The 24,972-nt window shown below is 40.9% G+C and overlaps 1 protein-coding gene across 3 annotated transcripts in view; it reads left to right on the forward strand.

Annotated features, from left to right (window-relative positions):
• RGS17 (regulator of G protein signaling 17) overlaps positions 1-24,972 on the forward strand; it is a 71,718-nt gene that overhangs the window by 23,909 nt on the left and 22,837 nt on the right. For all 3 annotated transcript variants that reach the window (XM_075498961.1, XM_075498963.1, XM_075498962.1), the window contains exon 2: positions 18,236-18,379. In XM_075498961.1, the coding sequence (XP_075355076.1) occupies positions 18,261-18,379 (119 nt within the window). In that variant the 5' untranslated portion in view covers positions 18,236-18,260. The remainder of the gene's footprint in view (positions 1-18,235; positions 18,380-24,972) is intronic.

Here is a 24,972-nt window from a genome sequence, read left to right on the forward strand (position 1 = left end):
TTCTCATCACTTTCATTAACTACATTCAGATTATCTGTAAGGATTAATCAACTTGAAAAAAATTGCCTGGCAACATGCCTTTAACCACTTTCTGCTTGTGTGTCATGTCAACATGCCTTTACATGGGAGGGAAGGGTGGCAGATGTATTTACGTACTAATGGAAACAACAAACCTGCCTCATGTTGCCAGGTTCCTCCTGCAGTAAGAATTGCTTATGGACTTATCTCAGCCCGTACTGGGGCACCTCATTCCTGCGGTTCCCTCTGCAGCAGCATCCTTAGCAGGGCTGGGGCCAGGGATGGAGCCGTGCATTCAGCTTGGGGGAGGGAGGTCACGCAAGGGCCTCGCGAGGGATGCGGACCGCAGCCAGGCATCGGTTCAGAGCAGCCAAAGTAGTAATGGAAACTGTTACCCCAGCTTTAGGGGAAGAAAGGAGCAGATCATCCTGCACTGAGAGCTGAAACTCTGGAAATGGGGAAGGCTAATGGAGAAGTTTCAGGCATTCCTTCGTTTTGGCAGGAGTCAGTGCTACCCGAAAAAGAAGACGGGCAGAAGCATTCATGTTTCTGAAAGTAGATGGTACCGAAGAATCTTATTTTTCGTTATTTTTGCTAACTGAAGTAGGGATGGTTAACCACCAGGCTATGTTCAAAATATGAGCAATGAACAAAAATGAGCCCCAGAAACAACGTGGTTTTTAACAAGACATTACATGCAAGTAAAAATGGAATTAATGACTGGTCTCGCTTTCAAAGGTGATTTTGGGAAGGTGAGTTCAGATTCAAAACCAGACTAGGACTGCAATTTGAGGTAAAGCCCTTGGCATACTGAAAGATCCGGAATTAACTCTTAGCAATATGTTTATTGATGGGCAAAGGAAGTGCCCCTGCCTGAAGTTTTGAATTATAAACAGGACTTTGATACTGTGGAAAATGAGGATAAACATAAACCACATTTAAAATTAGACCTGAAATAGAACAGCATTCAGAACTCAAAGTTCACCGTAGGCAGCACCCTGCGAACAACACAAGTATGGCTGCCCAGTGTGGAAAAACTGAAGGAACGGAGTTGGAATATGCCCTTAGGAAGACCCTGCAAACCTCAGGAAAGTCGATGAACAGAAGAATGCTCCCTAACAGTCCGAGACAGCCCTGGAATAACAGATGACTGGATTATTAACTGCAAATATATGGAATGCGCGGTTATCTAATGTTGAACGCTGAGGCACAAGTTAGTATAGTGCTGGAAGTGCTGACAGTATCTCAGAAAGAAAAGCAACACATAGTAACAGGTAACCAGGAATAGGGGTTTCAAGGTGACTTTTCCCCCACGAGAGGACAGCTAAATAACAAACGGAAAAGATAATGCGAGCAGTGCTGCTGGGGAAAAGTATTCCTGTTAGGGCTAATATCTTTTATAGCCTTCCTTCTTCTCTGTAAGCTGTCCTCCCTTCAGAAGAGGCTTCAGGTGGCCTCCAGTGGAATGGTAGTCAGGAGACCTCTGCCCCCACGTGCTCTGCAGGTGCCGCGGGTGCATGCCACATCAGCCTCATCTGCTCCACATCTGTGAGCTCCTCTGTGCAGCACAGGGCAAATCTTCTCCATCAGCTGTCTCCAAGCATAACTAAGTAACTCTACTGGGATTTTTTTTATTCTTCTTGTCTGTAATGTGGAATGAAGCCGCTTCAAGAGATGTTTATTAGAACTAGCAAGGATTGGCAGACTGGCGTTAGGCATGCTGACTTGTGTCAAGTGTGCTGGGAAGAAATGCTGAGTTTTGCTTTTTCAGTTGTGCACTCACTGAATGTGCCAGAACTTTGCAAGAGGCATGAGTCAAATATAAAACATAACATGAAAGCATCATTTAGTTTGACAGCTCTTGAAACAAAGCAGTGGTCTCTTACTGAGAAATATTGTGTTTAATGTCCCTCTGTGAAGCCTCTGTTCTTATTTATCATTGCACTTAGCTGGCCACCATTCAGGTATCAACAAGGAAAGACATATAGTAGATCTCTGAGGCCGCACAGTTGTGTTAAATATTCATCTCTTGCCTCAAAGGATAAGGATTTATTTAGCTGTAGCAAGTGTAATGTTTTTTGCTTTGTGAAAGAGCTAGAATGTCAGAGGAATCTCTGATGCACATCATGCAACCTTAGAAACCACCCATATGAAGCAACCTTATGTCTAATACTTAAAACACAGATAGGTTTGCAATAAATAAAATTAATTCCATGCAGTTTTCTGTGATTTATGCATTTTTTTAAAGATTCTGTCCCCAAAATCTTTTCTACCTAAGAAGGTTTTAAGAGTAAAAATGTTCATCTTCTTCAGGGTGAGAGCTTCATCTTCACTTTGCTTCAAATTAGAGAAGTTTTTAAGAGTTGGTTCAGTGGATGAAGCATATTACAACCACTGGATGTTTTTGAAAGTCCTGTCATAAAGAACATGTTGTATTTTTCATAAGAGGAAAGATATGTCTTGGTCCATAACAAGCTCTGCTTGCTGCTAGCATTATGCCCTAATTTCCAGCTTACTCACTCAAAAAGGCTTCATTATTCTTTTATTGTAAAGGGTTTTGGAAGAAAAGATACTATAAATAACTAGTGTAGAGATTTTAAACTAACTGATCCAATATTTACTTCTAATAACATATAAGTATTATAGCATGACATACTCCACCCTTTGCCCCAGTAGAATTAACTGAGGCAAATAAAAACAGGACAGAAAAATTTTGACCTGAAATGGGAGCTAGATAAGGCCCTTCAGCTGCAATATTTTGAATTTTGATGTCTTATGGGACTAAAAGAAAGAAGTCTAAAGAAACCTTCTTTCTAATTGTTGCCTTTTTAAAAAAGAGACTGAAGTAGTTTCTAATATTAAACCTCCTCCTTAGCCTGCTGCAAAGCTTGGTAGCTTCAATCATATTTTCTGGTTTTATTGCATAACTTTTTTCCCCTCCCCAAAGCATGTGATGAAGCTGCACAGTTGGTGGGATGGATATAGCCTAAATACTCCCGATACACAAAATAAAACCACAGTGGGGTCTGGCTCTGCTTTACTCAATATAGCTGGGCTAGACAGCAAGCACCACTCTTCTCCTTCCACATCCTTCCCCAACAACACCCTTCACCCTTTGCCTCAATGACTGAAGATAGCTCCTGGATCACAGCTCTGGCTGGATGAATGGGAATTTATTATTCAGGGGTGGGGTATTCCAGACCAGACTGCTCAAAGCTCTTCACATTCATCTGGTTTCTGACTTTTCATTTCGATTTCCTAAGCTGATGATGCTTGTGAGACCTTGCTGTCTCTGCCTCTCTGTCCCTCTCCACTAACTTCATGTACATCATCCAATTTCAACCAGACAACAGGTCAAACTTTCAAAGACAATCTCAAAGACAGAAAATTAACCCAAGTGCATGGAGAAAACCCCAGCAGCCAAGTGAAGGAAAGAGGTCCTACTAAAGCTCTTGCGGAGGGAAGATGTGATCTGCAAGCTTAACCTTTACTGGCCAACACAGACTTCCTGTAAACCCCTGCTGCTGGAAGAGTTGCTGTGACAGCTCACCGAGAAGGTCCTCAGAGAGAATCAGTGTGTGAGGTCTCGGTACAATTTGGCCTTTAATCCAAGCTTGTTCCCAAGCTTCCCTCATTCCCATCCTCTTACAGATCTCACAGCAACGTCCTGCTTTCAAAGAGAGTTTGGGACAGAAGTCAATGCCCAAGTCGCAATACAGATGAATGGCTAGGAGAGGGCAGATTGTGGGGAAGGTGGAGCTGCGGATAGCTGGCTGGGCCAGCTGTGCCATGCCCATAGTTCTTTTTAATCCACTTAATGTTCTCCCTTAACATACAGTCGACAGGCTGCCCAGAGCTCTTGTACAGTTCTTTTAAATTAAAACATTACCTTGTCCTCTTATCATTATAGACATAATTTTTCTAAAATTCAGCAAGAAAACTACTTAAGTATATTTCACTGGCTAGAGGAAATATAGCTCTTTATGCAAAGCTCTCTAATTTTTTTTAACATTATGAAATACTGGATAAAAGGATGCTGATGAGCTTCCCCCATGGAGCCTATAGTCTGTGTGGCAGTAAACAAGGACATCAGACAGGCTGCACTGCCAGTGAGCAGAGCTTTTATAGGAAGAGGGGTGATAGACGAGACATTCACATCAAGCTTCACTCAGTAATCTGTGAAGACAGTGTTCCAAGAGGTCTTGTCTGCTGATCTTCAGGGATCTATTTATCTAAATTAAATTGGTTCACTCTACCCCACTGCATACTGAAGTGGAAGAGCTACTTTAATGCCTTGCTGTACAGGAACATAGCTGGTGATTGTAAATCTATGCTAATGCTCAGCATAAGAGTAGAGAGCTTGTAAATGTACAGATCTGACTAGATGCGACACTTTCATACCGGAATTTGCATGTTTCCAGAGATTTCAAAGGTTTCAAGTTTTCACAGCATGTTTTCAGTCCCTTGTGTCTTAGCAGTAGATTTTTTAATATTGGTACAATAAATAGACTTGGATTATGAAAAATCATGAAATTTATATTATGGGAGAGTAGTTTCAAGTTCCATACTTTAAACTTTATAAAAATGAGGTGTTAAAAATAGACCTTTTATGTAAGACTTTTTTGTAATTCACTTATAAGTGGTCTTCAAAAGGTTTCTCTGTGTTTGGATATATTTTGCTCTTTTCTGGGCAGCAAATGATTTGCAGTTCTTTTTCTCTTCTTAAGCTTTGAAAAAAATGCAATAGCACCATAGCCTTCCCTAAGGACATACTGCTTCAAGTACACCATCATACAAAGAAAGGGGGGAACAAATTAACTTCTGGAATATTACCTACTATTGGTGCCTGTCCTCCAAAGTAAAATATCCTTTCCCAGGAGGAAAAATGGTGGATTCTTTCTATGCAAATTTGTATTTAGCATTTGTAGAAATGCTAAAAGAGTTAACTCACATGCTTGATAGGGGTAAAAAGAAAAAAAGGAAGAAAACCTGCTGTATTGTTTTTTAATATGTAAGTTTTCCATAGTGCAATAGCTGTCGGATTCTGCAGGAAGACACAATTTCTTCTTTTCTGTTGGTGAATACGAAAAATACATGCACAGCTTGCTATAAAAATTTGTTTACTGGGATGGTTGGAAATCTGTATTTTTAAAACTGACACATTAAAAAATGACCATGGGAGGAGAAAGGAGAGGAGAAGAAATCATAATTGGTTTTATTTTCTTTCTCTGAACCTTCATACATCCCTTCCAACACACAACATGCTAACTAGCTCTAGGGACTCCTCACACTAGTTTCAAAACATCTGAGCCCTCTGCCTCAGTGTGGTATTTTGGTAATCTCTATGAATTTATAGATACCACTTTGACTGTTAGGTGTTTTCTGTATAATTTAGACATTTATGGCTTGCTTTTGCTGCACACTTGCATCATACCTCTATGTTTAGGGGAGAGAGACTGCGCTACAAGTGTCCACTACCTGATGTTATAAAGTACCAGCAGCCACATAAATTTGTGGTCGTCGGAAAGTGACCTGTGAGTAGCTCTGGAGAAACCCGTTTTTCCAGGCAAGCTTACAAACAAGAGGCTACTGAGGATTCAGGCGGCTGAGGCAGATGCTCGAGTGATGAGGTACACAAAGGAGGCTGCAGCTTTCTACATGGCAATCCTTCCAGCAAGGGAACCGATAAAACAAGGGCAAGGGAAAGGAAAGAAAACCTGCTTTCTCTCACTGAAAAGACAGTGAGTAAGTTCTAGAAAGCTCTTGTAATGGCAAGGGGATTTAACCTGGAAGTCTGATTGTTCTTTTTCTCCATCAATCTCTTTTTATTTCCTGTGCTGCCTAGTGGCTTTGACAGATGAGTTGTAGCGAGTCTTGCTGCAGCAGCATTAGACACAAATCTGCCTGCCGTATTGCTCTGCAGGTCATCGGTTTCACGGCAGAGCTGAGAGACATCTCGGCCAGGGAAGGCCAGTGACCTCAGGAGCGGGAAGGAAAGGGGGCCATGGAAAGGGAGCGGAGCTAAGACACTGGTGCAAATCAGGAGGAGGCAGATGGTCCCATGAAAGTCTGTCACTCTGCTGTCGGCTGAGTGCATCCTGTACCACTGCACTGGCTTGTTGCAGGGGAATGCAAATCAAAGCTCGAAGAGCACAGTGTCATCATTTTTAAAAACTCTGTGATGCTTTTTTCTGCTGTCAGGGAATCTTAGAAGAAAAGAGCTTCAGGGTCTGGACCAGTGGCTCCCACTGCCCAGAGATGTGTTCGGCATGGGGTGTGCCTTGACTTTTCCATGAGATCTAGGTAGAATTTTTATATTTTTGACCAAAATAAATGTTGTTGCTGAAATGTTTATTTTGTTAACATATATATGTATATAGTTCAAGGCACCCAGAAACTGAAAGCTGTGTGTCTATTCTTCTCTATCCCAAAGAAGCCTCCCATTAAAATTTTGAAGCTTTTCCAGCCACATAGCTTGCCACCTCTCTGACACCCACTCTAATTTCTTGCTCCAAAATGGTTCTCACCCAAGATTTAGTCAGGTAAATCCATGTCTTCTGTCTTCCATATTTGTTTGTTGTCTTCCCATTTTCCCACTGTTGTCAGCTGCCCTTTTTATTTCATGCCTGTTTTTCCCAGTAACTTGCTGAATAGCAGAAAGGGATAAAAGAGCCCTTGATAGCTCCTCCCAATGACTGTCCTGTGCTTGTGGCTGTGACCAGTGGCTCCCACCTCTCTCTGCACTGGTGAAGCCCCAGCCAGGTCTCAAAACCAGCAGTGAGGGACACAGAGCCTGGGCAGGGGAGAGCACCAGTTACAGGGATGTGACAAGGCCTTGCGGAAGCATGTGGCCACAGTGCTCGCTGCAGCACCTCCACAGACCATCCTGCTACTAAAGAAGAGGGCCACGTTCATTTTATAAGTGGGGAACCCTCTCATGTGCCACAGTGTGAAGGACATGAAGCTTGGTAGCAGCAGAGGGAAAAGTGAGAGTCGCTGCACGGGACGTGTGATCAACAGGTGGACAAAGCAGCATCTAACGCAGAACAAGCAAGTACGGTGAAAGAGTCAGACCAGTGGAAATCGGGACTTCAGACAACAAACCTTCTCCGAGCATGGGAACAATAGCTGCTTCTGTAAAAAGAGATGAGGAAATGAAGGCAAAGCTTTGTTATGATGTGGGGAGGAGAAAGGGGAGATGGAAAGAGACTAAGGCATCGATGTCAAGAATAGTGCCTGAAACACAGAAACAGCAGATACTGAGTAACAGAAAAAAAAAAGGAAGAGGTTTATTTTGTCTTACTGTTTTTTTTTTACCTAACATCTAGGAGCACAGAGGGAGCAGACTTACACGACAAGAAGACTGGCATAAGAACTTACGAGAACCGTGGTAATTTTGGAAATTGCTCAAGATTCCGTAATTTAAAAACAAACAACTTGGGGAACATTTGATTACAATTTGTAGCAGAGATTTGGGTGGGGATGGTAGATTTCATCCTAAAGCTACAGTCTAAAATGCTCATGGCAGCAGAACCATCCAGGGAATAATTAGTATATCTGCCTAAAGTGAAAATTAATAATCTGTATAGCGCTGATAAAAACATAGCAATTACATAGAAAGACGTACTAAGGAAATTGCAGGCAAACCTGGAAGAAGTCAAGAACAAGCCTGTTTGCTTTTAATTATATGAATGACTGTTAGACCACATCCCAAAACTGAGTTGGCAATCTGGAAGATACTTAGGCAAAACTATGATTACAAGTTTGTTCCTTTCAAAGTACTCGACGCTTTATGCTCTTACCATATGCAACAATATTACTGCACCCATGGCATAGCACCAGTCCTGGTACCAGTGAGCACAAATTATCTTTACTGATAGTCATGAAACAACAGAAAGATCTTGTCAGCAGTAAAGATAACCAAGAGATTGACAGAGGATAAAGAATGGATGGAAAGGGATCCCTCCTATGTCATTCTGAATCATCCCTTGTACCTTATCAGGTGCCAATTATAACCCTGCACAAACTGATAGGTGAAGACCTGCCTATTAGAGTCAAACACAGAGAGAAATGCTTGACAGGACACAGACATCATTTTAGGAATGCTAAGGAATAAAAGCGCCACAAATCTGAACCTGTTATGGAGGTGAGCAGATGACTACCCACAGCACAGGCAAGAAACCAAAGCCCCAAGCTGCCGTGGACTGCAGGTCACTTGAAGCAGCTACAGACTTGGGGTGAGAGTGGAGGACAGGAAACCAAAGGCAACTGTGGAGTAGTAGTAGAAAGTGTCATACACTGACATACAAATCCCGGGGAAACTCTTGAAAACCCTCAGTTAACAGCTAAGGAAGAAGTCAGAAGTGATAAGATAAATGTGTTGTCTGGAGATAGCAGCAAGGTAAATGAGCAGAGAAATAGCAAGGTGGAAGCAAGAACCTCGCCAACCGCACAGTGACTAGAGAGAGTCAAGGCTTTAAACTGACTGCTATTGATCCAAATGCCAGCATGGGGGGAAAGAGCACGTCCCTTGCACAGAGTAGACGCTGGTCTTGTCTCCCTTCCTCAGACCAGCAAGCATTAGCACTAACTAGAGGAGCAGAAATATCAGGAGCTTCCTACAAGTTTAACAGGAGTAGTATAGCTTGTGGGAGGGAAGTGGAGATTCATTACCCATGGGTATGTGCTCAGTCTGACCACTGTCTGTCAAGGGTTAATATTCCTTTAGTTCTACGGTCATGAAGTTCATCGATATTGTAATGTGAGCAGAGCATGGTACCTGGACAATCCCTGCCCCTGCCTTTCTTATTGGGAGCAGCTTGTTTTTAGATCAAGCCTACCTGCATGTAGAGCTTGTAACCTTCTCCCACTATTCCAAGCCATCCAAAAAGACCCTAGGCCTGTTTCTACCTCATGCCACCTTCCACTCCTCTCCCTCTCAGTTTTACCATGTTAACCAAATACCTTCTCCCTGCCACACTAATCTCTTGATTTTGTTTATTATACTACTTTTTTTTTTTTTACTTTTGAGGGTGACTGAGGAACGGAGTGCTGGAACACACAGAGATCCTATCAGAGGATACCTCAGAAGTCAGTCAGTGAAACTAAAATCAGCATGATGACCAAAAACCCAGTTATTTCGAAAAGCCTATATTAAGGAAGCCTTTTTGAGGCTACTTCTGTCCAAATTTGCTACTTCTATTTCCAGAAGGAATTTGAAAAAATAAAGTGCCTTGGAAGTAGAAGATGCAAGTCTTCATTTTACAGTGAAGAATGTATATTCCGTCACTTCAAAGACTAGAATCATGGCCAAAGTTGTTTCAGAAAAGCTGTTCCCACACTAAAACAATTTTCCTTTGTTTTTCAGTCTGTAGTAGCGTGTGCACCATAAATGAAAGTTGTGTGCATTTATTTCATTAAATGCTGCCATTTCTGCAGATGAAAATTTGCCAGAATGGTTTTACATGCAGAAAAAGTATTTCACCAACATTAAAGCTTGTTTGATACTTGAATTGCACTTGCAAATCTTTTTACCCTATGTTAGCTACAAATTCTTGTGCTGGCCCTACAATTTTTTCTTAAATTTCGCTGAAATTTGTACAGAATCTGTGCAGTTCACATAACCCCCAAATGACATTGGCTTTTTACACAGAGAAATGGCTTTGAGCACAGGGAAACTTATTTAGAAATTACAGTGCTAATGCATGCAGCAAAGCTCTCTGTGTTCTCAAGAGTCTTCTTAGTGTCTTCTTTATGGGGAATGTCATGGACTTTAACAAATACTTCTTTATTTTTCCAGCAATATGTCAAGACCTGTATTTCGCCCCTGTGAGGAAAGTATCTTTCCACCTTTCTAAAGTGTAGTGGCTTCATGTGTCTATGTCCGCTGCAGCCATGCTAGCCACAACGAGTAGGTAAATAGATGTAGTGTAAAAAGGGATTCTCGGATGTTTCTCAAACAGATACAAATAAAAACAATACACTTTAAAAAGATAAAAGGTTTCCTGATGAGTTTTACATTTTGCTTTTTATAAAATATTCCTGAAGACTGTAGAGTGCTCTTAATCATAATTTTAGTACAGCTCCTTAAAAACCACATGCAGGCATCTCAAACTTTTCAATAATGCATTACTGTCAGGCTTAATGTTTTGTGACTGAGCAGTAATGTCTGATTCAGAAGTACAAATGCATATCTACTTGATGATGCAGAGATTTAAGCAGGGCTTCCTCAGGATACTAAGTTCACCATGAAATAATAAAAAGAAATCTCAGACATCCTTTATGAGCACAGAAGCTGTCTGGCAAAGTCATAAAAAGAATATTACTGTACACAAGGCAAGGATTTTATAATGTTCAGCTGAATTGCACAGTTTCAGTTTAAATGAATATTCACGCAGCAGTGTTCTATCCTAATAAAACGCTTAATGTCTGAACACTTTCTGCCAAGTGTTCACACAATTTCTTTTTCTTCCTATTCCACCAATGGACAGAATGTCCACTTTATGACCTTCTCAGGGCTTGCTCTGAAAGACTTTAGAAAGAGTCAAACATCTCCAGAGCAGAAGACCTGACAGGAGAAAGATGTCTATATGGTAGAGGCGTACATGTCTTGAAACTCTTTGCTGAGTTGCAGTAACTAATAGAAGAGCAAGATGTTTTGCTGTAGGCACTTAAGTCTTCAGTTTCCCAAAAGAAAAATTCAGTAGGTGCAATAACCTGTTCTCTGAGCCAAAAAGTATTCAAAAACTACAATTTCAAAAGTTACTACCAAAAGGTGGTCTGCCATTTATGCAAGAAGTATGACAGAATGGAGGCCATGGGGTGTCTTGGGCACTTCAAGTTACTTAAGAGAAATAAATTCCCTCCATGGTTCTGCCACCTTGGTAATCCGTATGGGACCACCAAAGTTAAAAGCAATGGTTCATACAGCTTGATGTAGGCAGCCAGGCTTTTAAAATTAAAAGCTATAATATATGCATGCCCTTTATTGGCTGAACTCAGCACATAGAACACAGAACATAGAACATAGAACACAGAATCTGTGCACTGGCCTGTATGGCTCATCAAGATAGGGTATGTATGCAATATAAAGGTCTAGTTACAAATGCACGGGTCAACTTCTGGTTTGATTCAGACCTTCTTACTCCTCACAAGTTTTTAGAACTTAGGCGTGGTGCAAAATATAGTTTTTGAAGAATCCAGAAAAGCAAATCTGTTAAAATTTGGAGTTATAATTCAAATTCTGACATGACTACTGTTAACCAGAATAGTTTTTAGAAATTGCCTTTTGCATTGATCTTTCCTTCCAAAACCAAATTCTTAAAAATGCAAACATTTCAGTCTTTCCATACTGCTGCATACTAATTGAAATTTTCCATGTAGGCTATATTTAAATCAATTGAGATGCAATTAAGGTTCCATTGTTGCCAATAGCTTCTAATTGTTCTGTAATAGACTACAGATACATTGAAATAAGTAAATGGAGCCCAAGGTAACTCAATTACACTTCTTCTTCTAGTAGACTTATTCTTCTCTATTACTTTACATGAATTTATTTGTGAAATACTGAATGGCTTTCAGGACTCAGTGGCAAAAGAGAGGACGTACCCGTGTCAAGGTTTCTCTTGGGCAGAGTGACTAGTATGAATGCCGTTGCTCTATGAAGACTGCGTAAGTGGTCAGCAGCACTTAAAAGGGTGCCCATGGCTCTGCTGTCTTGATTTCACTACTCACTCAGCATTGTGAGCCATGTATGGAAATCTTTATAGCTCACAGACATCTGATAAAATCTCTTGGTCTTCATTTAGCTTGTGGTACCCTCAAGACACTCCTCTAGATGAATGAAGACAGCACAAATAAAAGATCGGTGTTGTGTTAGGGCTGTCTTTGCATTGCAAGAGCAGCACATGCATCTGTGAGATTATTTAACTGGCAGGTGCATCCAATCTGTGTTGCATTGTTCCGGTACGCTAGTAGTCTGTCCTTAAAAAAACTATGGCTTTAAAACAGATAGCATATCACAGATCATTAGAAGTAGCATATTATGGCATTCTCTGAGGGTTTTTGCTTAGTGTTTGGAGTTAAAAAGATGTCTTCTATATTAAAATTCAGTAAGGCACCTAACTCCTCTGAAAAAAATAGTATTCCAGGGATATCTCTGTCACGTCTCCCACTGACTGTTTTAGGAAAATAAAACCCAAGCAACCACTCAAAATCCTGTAAAGATCACACTAACTGTCCCCAAACAACTAGTTAAAAAAATCAAGGAAGTGTTAATGTTACTCTGTTCTTATAAATGTGGAGAATTTCCAAATATGTGGAAAAATCTAAAATGATAGTTGGGAGTCTTGAATCCACTGTATACAAAGCCTTCCTCAGTGTACATTTATTTCTTACAATGAATCCTGAATGAGGTCTTAAATGGGCAGTGTTTACCTTAATGCTTAGGGCTTGAAGGCTTTCAACATCCCTAAACTTAAAACCAATTCTTGTTAGGAATCCATGTGCCAAGTGAATACCAGTTAAGACAGTGAAAACATGAAGTATGGTTAAGAGATCACTAGAGTCACATCTGGGGCTGGTATAAACTGGTATAAGGTCTGAATTTATGTAAGCTACACAGTTGAGGTTTTGGTCCTTTATTGGCAAAGTTAAGGAAGCAAAGCAATGCAGAAGAGCTGATGTGATAGATCACCAGAAAAAAACGTATTTTAAGGGCTAAGTTTCTTGCCTGCAGAGTAAATCACCCTCAATATTCTTAAGTCATTGACTGCTCCTTTCTGATGCAAGGTGATCTTTCCTGCCTATTGCAGAAGTTTGAAAAAAGACAGATTGCTCTAGCTGATTCTGCTCCAATTCTGTCCTGAAAGCTAAGCCATTATGTGTCCTACCTACAACAAAAGACATAATGCCCCTTGCCTGCTGTATAAAACGATGGTGTGTGTTTATCTGCACCCTTACATGATACGTCTCTTTCAAAACAGCCATTAGGGAATGGTTCCAGAAGATACGATAAAAATTTCTCAATCCCTAATGGAGTTTCAAGATGTTTCTATGACTTCCTAGCACATGAGCTTCTCCAGGGAATGCCTTCTCGATCCTGAGAGGGGAACAGAAATGCTTACAGGAAGGTCGTGTGCAGGGGGAAGCTCCAAAATGAGTAAAGGGGGCTGGATGGGACAGTGCCAAAAGTTCAGATAATTTGCGGGGCACTAATGATGGGCTTTTGAGGCCATGGAAAAAATAAAGAGGAAAAGAAAAAGGTTGCTCTTGCTTCATCAGAGGATAGACATCAATAGAGCCACTGAAATGATGCAGCCTGTTTTTTGTGCCATGTCCAACACCTTGGGAATTTCTGGGGTAAACACTGTAAAACCTTAGCACAAGTCCTGCAGGAGGTGGAGAGTCACGGAGGTGCAACTGCTCAGAAATTACCTTCTTTTCATCTTCTAGAGGCACTCTGTGGAATTTAAAATGACTGTAGTCAGTATTCAATAGGGCTGCCCAGGTATAAATGTAATAAACCAAATGATTCTTCCATCACTTACTCCTTTTTGAGCTCTCTTCCCAAGATGCTGCTCTGTGCACAAGGGGATTTCTGTAATAATTACCCCTGAGTACCCGGTGGAATGAGTGGTAATTACACTGTCTAAACATAGAAATAGATCCTTGTGCCATCGGTTCCACAACTGACAGGAAGCCTTACTCCAAATTTCTAAGGGTTTTTTAGTTTTCATATTCCTCTAGCACTGCAAGATTGAAGATACACACAGGGTTGTACAGACTTTCTTGCTCTGCAGCTTATATGAACTACCTGTCTCGTAACTTGTATAATAAACAGTTGCTGTACCCTTGGGTTCCTTTCCTCGGCTGCAGAGTAGGGACAGCAGCTGTTCTGCAAAATGAAATCCTTCGTGATTATGGGATTGCTCAGAGGGCCATAACACCTACCCACCCCCAAGAGAATGAGTCAGTCAAGCAAAATAGAATACTATTCCTATTTCCTATCAGCACAAATGGAAATCATAACACTGTTAGTAAACCATGCCACCAAATGGAGGCAAAGAACCAGATGCAAAACTGGCAGAAGAAGCTTATACCTGTGTTGTGATGGTCTGAGAGATCATATAGAGTATCAAGGAGAAATAGTATTTCTATCGGGCAAAGGCCCACCTTCAGCACACAGTATTTTTGCCAAGCTAGAGGGTCTCAGGAAGCATGAAAATGTTGAAAAAGCTAAAAGGCAAACTGAGATCTTGGAGACAGTATGTGCAATTTGCACCACTATCCTAGAAGGTCTGCTCAATATCAGTTCACAATATTCTACTCCTTCACAGTTACGTACTAACTTTCACACTTAATTACAGAAAAATAATTTATCTCATCAGACTGACTTGCTGAATTAAAGATTCAAAGTTTCTTTTTCATGCCTTGGACCAAGGCACCAAATATAAACCCTCTGTCTATAGTCAGTCTCTAAATTTAGCCAAGAATTAAGATATTTCTGCTTCTGCATCCTAAATAATCTAATGGAATCAATTACGGTTTTGCGTAGATGACATCTGGTATTTGCAAATACAACATGAAACATGAAATCCAACCAAAATAAGCATGAAACTAAAGTTTCCACCCATCCTACTTCATCCTCAGTAAACATATTATTGTTTTGCATCACGGGGTGGATTTTTCTTATTTCTTATTGACTTCAGCTTAGAAGGTCTCCAAGAGAATGTAACACTTGCAAAAGAAAAGGGCTTATAACTTTGACTTCAGCCAGTGGTTAAGCCAGATGAGCAAACATTGTTTATGTATTCACTCAGAACACTGTCTCATTGCTTGGATTTTCAGCCTTGCGCTTTTGTTGATCAGCATGCCAGTCACACGAAGCTAAATAACAGTTTGCATTTTCAGATACAGCAAGGTGCAGAGTGAACACCAACATCAGCTGTGGAAGGCACAGAATCTGAAATGGATTAAATACAACTCTGTCCCACTGTGCCAGTAAGATCTTTGCCCATTATAACTGAAGATAAGGATAGTCCCACTACACAGTATCCATGTGATCAACCCATTTCAAAATATAACCCCTTGCAGCACTCCCCTAGCATCATAATTAATGCTTTGGCCTCAAGTAGCCAAACATACTGTATTAGGACTAGAATGCAAACTATCCCTGGACGTAAGTACACAGGGTTTGGGGACGTTTGGGGTTTTTTTCTTTTCTTTTCTTCTTTCAAATACAGCCTACATAGATAAATGTAACTGTACCTGCAATGAAGGACTGCCCTCTTCCTCCTGCAAATAATGCATGGTCAGGAAAGGGCTGGGTCATGTCCCTCCCTATACTCCAGAGCAGAGTCAGAGCACAGCAAAGCAAGCAGTCCCACTCTAAGGACTGGCTAGCCTGTGGGCTCTGAGCAGCCTTGGAGGAAACCATGCCTCCTGAAATGCTCTACAATGAAGACCCATGTTTCCTCACAACTCCTGTTGCTACCATGTACTGCCAGACTTGCAAACCTCCGAAACAGGTGGCCGTGGCAGTCCACACTGGAAGGTGAATGCTGGAGAATTTTCAGTGGTAGAAGTTGCTGGGCAGGGCTGAGGATGTGGACCATTCCTGTGAAACCACACTTCTGACTCTGCCCCCCCGGGCATGCCGTGCGCCGTGTGTTGGGAATTTTACCTCGCAGATTTTACCTTTCTGCAGCTGAGCAACTCCCATCTGTTTCACCATCAGTTCCTGCGAGCGCGAGCAGGGACTGAAGGAAGTGGTCCCCACGCTCCCCTTGCCTGTCTGATGTTCATGCTATGCTGTTCTGTTTCCTCCCTTGCCCAAGTGCTCATATCTTCCCAAGGTGAACGAGACTGGGACTTGAACCAAGTTAAAACTAATTTTATTTTTTTCTTTCCCCTCTGGATTAATTTTAAATCATGCCTGCTCTTTTATCCAATTCACCAAGTACCTGCACAAGTGCTGCTGCCAGCACAGAGCAGGGGACAGCTCAGGTGTGGGAATGAGTGACTGTGAGCTGTGCAGGAGAAAAGGGAGAGAGACATTTATTTCAGTGGCATGGCAGCTTGTGCTGTGTTAAAGTTATTGTGAAAGTACAGCAAAGTCACCAACTGTCATCATCATGTCTGAATGGATAACCTTCATCCTGCCCCCCTTGTATTTACAGTGCAACAGATTCTAGCCATAGTACTTTTTTTATATATAACTAAAATTGTGTAAGAAATACATAATTTGAGGTACACAGGTGGAATGCATGGGATGTTTTTATTCCAGGATTACAGCCCTACAAATACCTACGGGTAATTTCACCGGTTTCTGAAACGAATAAATTTTGTGATTTTTGTACAAATGTTTCTAGAATCTCTGTCTTACTTACAAAAAACAAACATACCCTGTGAAAATATCTGGCTTAAATTTCTTTAACCATAGTCATTGCACTTGCTGAAGCAAGTACCATTCACAGCATGACACAGCTATCTATGAAATAATTTAACTGCATCGTGCACAGTCAGCAGAAGTTCAGCACTGTAATCTGGAGGAAGTGACTCCATACTGTCACTCACTGTCTGAGCTATTATGCTGCAACACTTTTCCTTTCCTTCCTATCTATCATAAAAATATGGGCATTTTTTCAATTATGTCAAAGTATCCCTTGTTAACAACACGTTTACATTTGATTAAAAAAGGTGTGCTTTTTTTAATATGTCATTTTAATCTTCAAGAGTTCAGCAACTATAAACCATAAGAAGTAATATCAATAGCATAAGCAGGTGCCCTCACCACAGGTAGTTAAATGGTTCTTCATTGTTTAATTTGACTAAACACTTCAAAAATGGCTTGATTCTATTCAGAGACAGTGTACATGGAAAAGTTAGCTATGCAAGAAGCTGAAATAACCACCGACCTTGAGTTTTGCAGCATGAGTTAGAGTTCTGAAGCTTAGTATCCTTGCTACATGTTGTTGTGTGTAAACTGTCTATAAGGACACTATTACAGAAGAAGAACTTCAGGAGTTTTAGCAGCCATGTAAATGTGAACTCTCACAGCTGCTGCTTGAATGCTTGTAGGCGGTGTAGCGCATCTCTCGGTTGTCTGTGCATGAGGTATCCAGGTGGCAAATCAACCTGAGCCTGCCTTTCCCCAGCACTCCTGGCCGCAGCAGGATGCCCTGGGGGTCTGGAGCACAGCAAATGCTGCTCACACCAGGCCATCTTCTACCCACTTCTGCTTTAAACTGGGCTCCTCCCCACAGTGACCTCTTTGCACTTTTTCAAAGGCAAAAGTACTAAATTTATTGTAATTTATATATGCTTGTAATAGCCACCACTCTGGGAAACTTATAGTTGTTGTACAAAGAAGATGTGATCCATTAGAAGAATCCTGACATCGAAACCTTCCTAAATAACCTAACTTAGCAATAAATGGTCTAACTTCTTTTGAAAACTAAGTAATGCATGGAATATTACTTCCAGCTGCATGTTGCAAGTCACTGGAAAGAAAAATATCTTGGCCTAGGATTATGCTAATAAAACCTAGGAAAGACTGGCAATGAGCAAGAGAAAATCTTCTGTGACCAGAAAATAGTCCCAAAGTTGGAAAAGTATTGTGGAAATACATATTTATTATTCATCTTATTTACAGAGAATAACTCTTAAGTAGCAAACCTCCCAGTTATGACACTTATAATAATCTCGGCTCTTAACAGACAGCTATTAGTGCCCATGATATAATATCAGTTATACCAATTTCATTGGTCCAGCACTGACCAGAGAAGTCAAAAAGTAAAAAAGATCAGTTTCCAGCTCATGTTTAAAGTGAATAACCATCCCGCTCTATTTTTAGTACAATGGAAAGAGCTGTGATAGTCATATGGTAAGGAACAACTCAGTCTCTACCAAGTGCTACACAAGCTGTGTAGCTTGCTGTTCAAAAGGGTAATAAACAGTCCTTTTAGTCCGGCCAAAGCGATGAGAATAGATGTGATTCAACGGCACGGTAGCATAAGCGTGTCACTAAAATGTGGTCTTCTGCAAACTGCTGTTATCACAATAGAACTATTACTTGGCCAGCACAGTTGATGTCCACGTGCTTTTGTTGCCACGAGCTGTGAGAATCAGTAGAATCAGAGATTGCTGTAGAAATGTGAATGTACTTTATGACGGTCTATAGTAATTCTGTACATCTCTTATGTCTGTGTTCTTATAGCCACTTGGGCACTGAAGTAGCTGACATGAGAAAGAGGCAGCAGTCACAAAATGAAGGAACATCAGCTGTGTCTCAAGCACCTGGAAACCAAAGGCCCAACAACACATGTTGCTTTTGTTGGTGCTGTTGCTGCAGCTGTTCATGGTATGTCCTGTAGTATATTTGGTTCCATATCCACCACAGGTAAACGATGAGAATGGAGAGTGCCAAGCACTGGGAACATGCAGACTTCTGGGAGAGGATTGCTGCCAAAAGGCACAATTTAACATTTCACTTACTTAAAAATTTGATTAAACAAGTCCCTGATTTGGTTGGACATCTTGTGAGGGGGAAGAGGAGAGAATAGTAAATTCAAGCTATATTTACCCTACTTAAAGCATAACTAAATGAGGAAATTTCAGTTGTAAAACTAGTATGTGTGAATGAGAGACTTGATACTGAACATTTTATAATTTGCATTCAAAACATTTTTTCTTCTGCTTGTACTTTTGATATTGTAGTTCTCTGCATTCAGGAGGGTAAAAGGGAGATGGTCATAAACGTGAATATATGGTGACCTGTTTTACTACTTAGTCGTTGAATAATATATCTTCTGTAAATCTGAAAACACAAACCTTAAATTCCACTTCATCTTTTAACTGGTGTGGTGTAATTTTAGTGGAAAAAAGGCTCAAAAATTGTGGCTGCTTGTCTCTTCCTAAACCAAGAGTTCACTTGGAACGTCAAAGAATTAAAGCCAGTTTCAGAAATAGCTTTAAATTCGCAGTGTCTTGAGATGCATCAGGTCTTTATTTCTTATTTTCATGAACAGAGTTAGTGTTGAAATATAAAGTAATTGACATGCAGTACTGTTCGGAGCCTGTGCATCCTATTACATACACAGTTCAGTCTTTTTGGAGTGACCATTCCTCTGTGTATCTGTGTTAGTTTGACTTGAATCAGCCATCTGGCCCCAATCTAAAATCTGAGGCTATTTGCCCCAATATATTTAAAAATACATACCAGCATGTATGCACCAGGCATCAAATGCGACACCTTTTCCAAGATGCCGCATCCTGGAGGCAGTACCAGGGTGGACCTGCCTTGGCCGTTACTTCCAGCTTCACCTGGAGGCAGAGGATGTTTGGAGCAAGGATGAGTGAGAGCTCATGCTTTTACGAAGTAACTTTGCAACGTGTTCAATCCATGCAGCAAAGAGGTGGAAGTGTATTAAATGGGAAGAAAAGGGAGGATGTTTTGCCACTGTTATCTCTGCTTTGTGACAAGGGCACAATGTAAGATCAGCTAGACTGTTACAGACCAGAGGTTCATTTAGCTCAGTATCCTATTTCAGGAAGTGACCTGTAGCGGATGCCACAAGGAAAGGATAAAACAAGTGGACATGCACCTCCTCGACCTACCCACAGCAAAACTCCTCACAACTTCTGGCAGCCTGCAACTTAGGGACTTCCTGGCCCAGAGGTTATTTTTGTGTGTTTTATAGCCCTTGATGGAATTTTCTTTCATTAATTTGTCAAACCATTTTCTGAAGCGACTTCCTGAACTCATCTAAACTTTTGGCATCCACAGTTTCCCCTAGCAATAAATTCTACAACGGACCTGTGCACTCTGTGAACTATTACTCCCTTTTATTTGTTTTAACCTACTAGATGTTAATTTCATTTGATGCCTCCTTGTTCTTATGATTGTGAAGAACAGTGAATAATTGTTCCCAGGATGATCAAGATTTTATAGAGCTCTCTCATATCCCCCTTCAGCTGTCTTTTCTTCCACAGTCTTCTCTATTTTAATCTCTGTGGTACAGAAACTGACCCAGACCATGGTTTATCCTTATCTCTCTTCTGTCTCTCCACCTACCTCGTGTCTCTCTATGTATTTCCTATTCTACTACCTCCTGTCTGAGATGTGTGACTAGGTCTGTTGCAGTAGTCAAGACATGGGTCCACCATGTTTTGTGTTTGCTCTTGGTTTTTTATTATTAATTCCTAGCACTCTGCTTGCCTTTTAACAACCCCTGAGATGATGTTTTCATAGACTGTGGTGGATGTTTATCCACCATGACTACAACATCTCTTTACTGAAAGGAAATAAAGCCCATCATTGTGCATGTACAGCTAGGGTTGGCTTTTGCCTTGCACGCTGGAACGTGAATGGCCATAAAAGTATCAGTCTAATTTCTAAAACTTAAAGACAACTGATTTTATTTTTTAAGCATGCTATAGCTCAAGAGGTCTTATTTGACAACTATACTCTGTTTTGAAGCTTTTATGAGCTTTGTGACCCTTGGAGTGCCTCCACTCCTTAGAATGCAATACCATTATATATTTGAACAACTTATGCATATTAAATCTAAATTAGAGCAATTATTGCTTTAAAAAGTAGGATGTCCTTTCAGCTGGTTTGGTAATTGTTTTTGCTGTTAATATCCTATCTTTCAGGGTTTTTCAGGGATTGAGGGGGTTTTTTTTGTAAAGTAGATTAGACTGAGCATGGAGAAATCCTGTCAATTTAAGCTAGTTTTCAGGATTAAGTCAAAGAATGGGTCAAAGGGGATAGTGACATCACTTGCATTTTCTAAAATCAAAAAGGTAGAACAGATGATGTAATAAGTCTTTTCCAGCTCTATCGTCTGTGATTCCATAGTGGAAACTCCATTAGAGGAGAGATGGGACAAAACTTTGAAAAAGGCAATATGAAATGTTTCAGAATCTCAGTTAAAATGAAGTAATTGGTCCTGGTGCCAAAGTTGTTTTGGTAAATTTGAACTGTCCAGGTAGAGTACAGATTACTGTTCTTGCCTCAGCTGTGTACCCTAAAAAACTGCAAAAATAATTTAAAAAAAAATTAACAAACTTTTCTAGTCACTGACTCATTATATAGGGGATTCTAGGTAGGTAATTCTCTAGGGTAGTTCTCTGTAATAGGAAAGCCTAATCAATAATTGTAATAGGTTCTCTGGACCTAATGTAATTACATACTTTCCCTAGTTCGACAGGTCTTTGTGAGTAACGTGAATTTCTCAAGAGATACCTGTCTGGAAATGTTGCTGGATTCATTAATGGTGGTGACAATGCTTTCACTGTCAATATCAAGATTAGGAGGCTTTTCTTCTGTTTTTCCACCAGCCTGTGTGACTGAGGACAGCTCTTACATCACTAACCTCCTAGTGCTTCAACTTCCTCACCATTCATAGAAATGGGGGTGGGTATGTGCAGCTTTTAGTAAAAAGCTTTCACTTTATCTGTTTGAAGAGTTAGTTCAATAGTTCATATATCCAAACAAATCACTAGAATTCTAAAAATATCTTTTGTGAATCATGTGATGTTTGTTTTCTTCTGTTCCACCCTGTGTTAAAATCAGAATAGGCATTAAGTCTTCTGTTTGCATAACAGCATAGGCAAATATTCACACCTTTGTTTGGGGAAATAGTACCTTGCCTAATAGAGACTTGTTAACAGCAAAAAGTTAGATCAAAAAATTATTCGGTACATCTTATTACAACCTTTTTTTTTCTGTAATAATTCCTTCTTAAAGGTAACAAATATTGGGAGTACTTCTCCATTGCTGTGGCATAACCCTGGTAGGCAGCTCAGCCCCACACAGCCACTCGCTCACTCCTGCCCAGCAGAACGTGGAAGAGAATCAGAAGGGTGAAAGTGACAAAACTCGTGGGTTGGGATAAAGACAGTTTAATAGATAAAGCAAAGCTGTGTGCACAAGTGAAGCAAAACAAGGCATTCATTCACTGCTTCCCATGGGCAGGCAGGTGTTCAGCCATCTCCAGGAAAGCAGGGCTCCGTCACGTGTAACGGTGACTTGGGAAGACAAACGCCATCACTCCGAACATCCCCCCTTCCTCCCCAGGTTTCTATGCTGAGCATGACGCCATATGGTATGGAATATCCCTTTGGCCAGCTGGGGTCAGCTGTCCCAGCCGTGTTCCCTCCCAGCTTCTTGTGCCCCCCCAGCCTGCTCGCTGACAGGGCAGCGTGAGAAACAGAGAAATCCTTGACGCTGTGCAAGCACTGTTCAGCAACAGCTAAAATACTGATGTGTTATCAACATTGCTTTGGTCACAAATCCAAAACACAGCACCATATGGACTGCTATGAAGAAAATTAACTCCATCCCAGCCAGAGCTGGTACATCTGTTGGCACTGATAATTGTCAGGACAGTAAACTGCTCAGTTTACAAGGACAAAGTAGGGCTGATTACCAAGGTTTGCTCAGATTGGAAAAGATGGAGATACACAGGCTCCTTAAGTTGGCCATTTTGTTGTAATAGGTATGGTCAGGATGTTGCCCAACTAGCTTAAGCCCTGAACTGGTGCCTGAGCATCAGTAGTGAAGGAAGCAGTCCTCCTCAGTGGAGAAAATAAAGTGCTTCTGAAATTCCCAACAGGAAAAGCTTGTCCACTTACTGCAGAGGCAGATGATATATCCCTCTGGAGATCTTCTATAGGACCTTCCTCTCTCCACTGACCAGATACAGACCTTAGGCACTTACTTCAGGAAGACTGCCTCACTAAAGCATCTAACAGATAGGTACCAGTCAGGTAGCTAAGGTGCTGGACTAAATCTCACCCTGTGTCTTAAGCTTCCACAAAACACCATTCCGATAGAGGACAGAAGAAAAGGCTTCCTTACTAGATGTAATTTCAATGACTCGGGTAGCCTGAGAGTTGCAAAATTTACAGTAAGACTCCTAGCATGAGTCTGTAATTTCCTCAATAACACCTTCTCTAGAGAGCTGCACATTTAGTATTTAGTGCTATGGCTTTACCGTTCTGAGCTCAGCTTGGCGAGGTAAGGGTAGAAGCCTGCTATTTCACCTCCCCAACCTTATTTAGCAGTCCGTTACTCCAGCTTCATCAGCAGACATGAAGCCAGTCATTCTCTTGCAGACACTTGTAAATCACATTCTTCAAAAAAACTCTCGACGCTAGCACAGGGAGGTTGGCTATTCTGCCAATTTTGTTTTGGTTCCTCTTTTGTCTCCCACCCAGAGCAGGAGTCCTATCTTTTCATCCTCTCTTCGTTTCGTAAGGCGCTCAGGGAATTTTAAAGCTGTGGAACACTGGTGCCTGATAATCCCTCTCCTTTTACCACACGCAGAAGGCTCAGAAAGCATCTAACATCTGCCCTGCAAGAGACCTCAGCAGTACAGGAGTCTGAGGGACATGGAAAGGCTTGCAGGGGATAAGTGAAGATGATCACACCACTTCACTTGGTTCTGTAGCTTGATTCAAACGTGAGAGCTGTAAGGCCTTTACCTTAAAGGGAACCATTAAAACAACTGCTGAAGACTCGTGTGGAAGAGGGAAAGGGACTCACATGTCCAGCAGCTCTGAGCTGTGCCCTGTACAAAAGCTATGCCTGCCATTTGATTTCTTGTGACCCTTCCATGACTAGTTTCCCACACCCAAGAGATGCCAAGGAAGATAGGGTGTTTGCCAGCTTGGCAGTAAACAAGAGTTGCTCTTGGCAAGAAACCTCTCTCCTCCAGTTCTTACAACTTGCCTATGACTGGTGTGAGTTACGTCTGAAACTTCTTCCTCATGACCTTGTTACACAAATATTTTTCTTTATTAAAGGGAACATTTTCCTTGCATGGTCTTAGCAGTTGACTTGGGCCTACAAGAAGATATTTCTGTCACTTTTGCCATGAATATGAGATGACAGATACAGTTCTAAGGACAATTTTCAACATTTTCCTCCTCCTAACATACAGATAGTGTGCATGGTACTCTAAATGAAAGAAACAAACCAAACCAATTTTTTTTGCACTTCCCACCTCTCTAGTACTTTGAGATGAATACTTTTTTCCGGCATATTCAGTGTTTGCCGTCGAAAAATTGTGTCTAAGCTTTGCATGACTCTACAAAAGATAATCCCTGGGGGTCATAGTCATGGCTGCTTTATCTTATTTAACTATGGTAGAAAGTTTGGAGGAGAGGGAAGAAAAGAAAGGATGGAAACAAGAAACAATGTAATGCAATAAATTGTAGCCACATGTTCTGAAATATGTGGAAAACAAAATCCATATTCTGCTTCCCATGCCTGTCTGCCGCAGAACTTTTATACTAGGAGTAGACTAGAGGTTGGCTGGTACAAAAAGAGTCACCCAGGCTCCAGGATTTTGTTAAAGCTTTCAGCAAGAAAAGCAAATCTTTATCTTCAAAACAAAAGAAGTAATTTTGAAAAATATTTTTGGCTTTCGATTTTCTTTTTTTTACAAACCTAATTTTTTAATTCTTCTTTTCCTCCCTGAACACATAGGACAACACATATGAAACAGATGTAGTCAACTCTCTGCATTTTACCTTTTCAAAACATCACTCCTGAGAAAAGCAAACATGGAAAAGTGCATTGGGAAAATTATTGTACTCTAGTGCAGTATACAGAAGTGCAGGCTACTGTATTTTACTGAAATAAAAGGTGATATTTTTAAAAATCTTTAATGGGAAAAGATGTTCCATTCTGAGCCTTTTTATACTTTAAAACATCACAGGACTTCCTTATGTTTTTATCACTTGCTGTTGCAGAGGTCAAAGATGAAAACATTCCCTCTCCTTCCTGGCGAATGATTTATTCTGAGGGCTAGTAGGCTTAGCTAGCACGGGAACTCGTGCTTTATGCATCTATGGGATAGTATCATGGGTATCATCACAGTGCAATGGGCAGCACTGGTGCTTTCTTAGGAAAGGAGCACCAGTTCTTCTGACAGGTAGAATTTA

Source organism: Mycteria americana, chromosome 3 (genome assembly GCF_035582795.1).
Source record: "Mycteria americana isolate JAX WOST 10 ecotype Jacksonville Zoo and Gardens chromosome 3, USCA_MyAme_1.0, whole genome shotgun sequence".
In the NCBI taxonomy this organism is placed as follows: Eukaryota; Metazoa; Chordata; class Aves; order Ciconiiformes; family Ciconiidae; genus Mycteria; species Mycteria americana.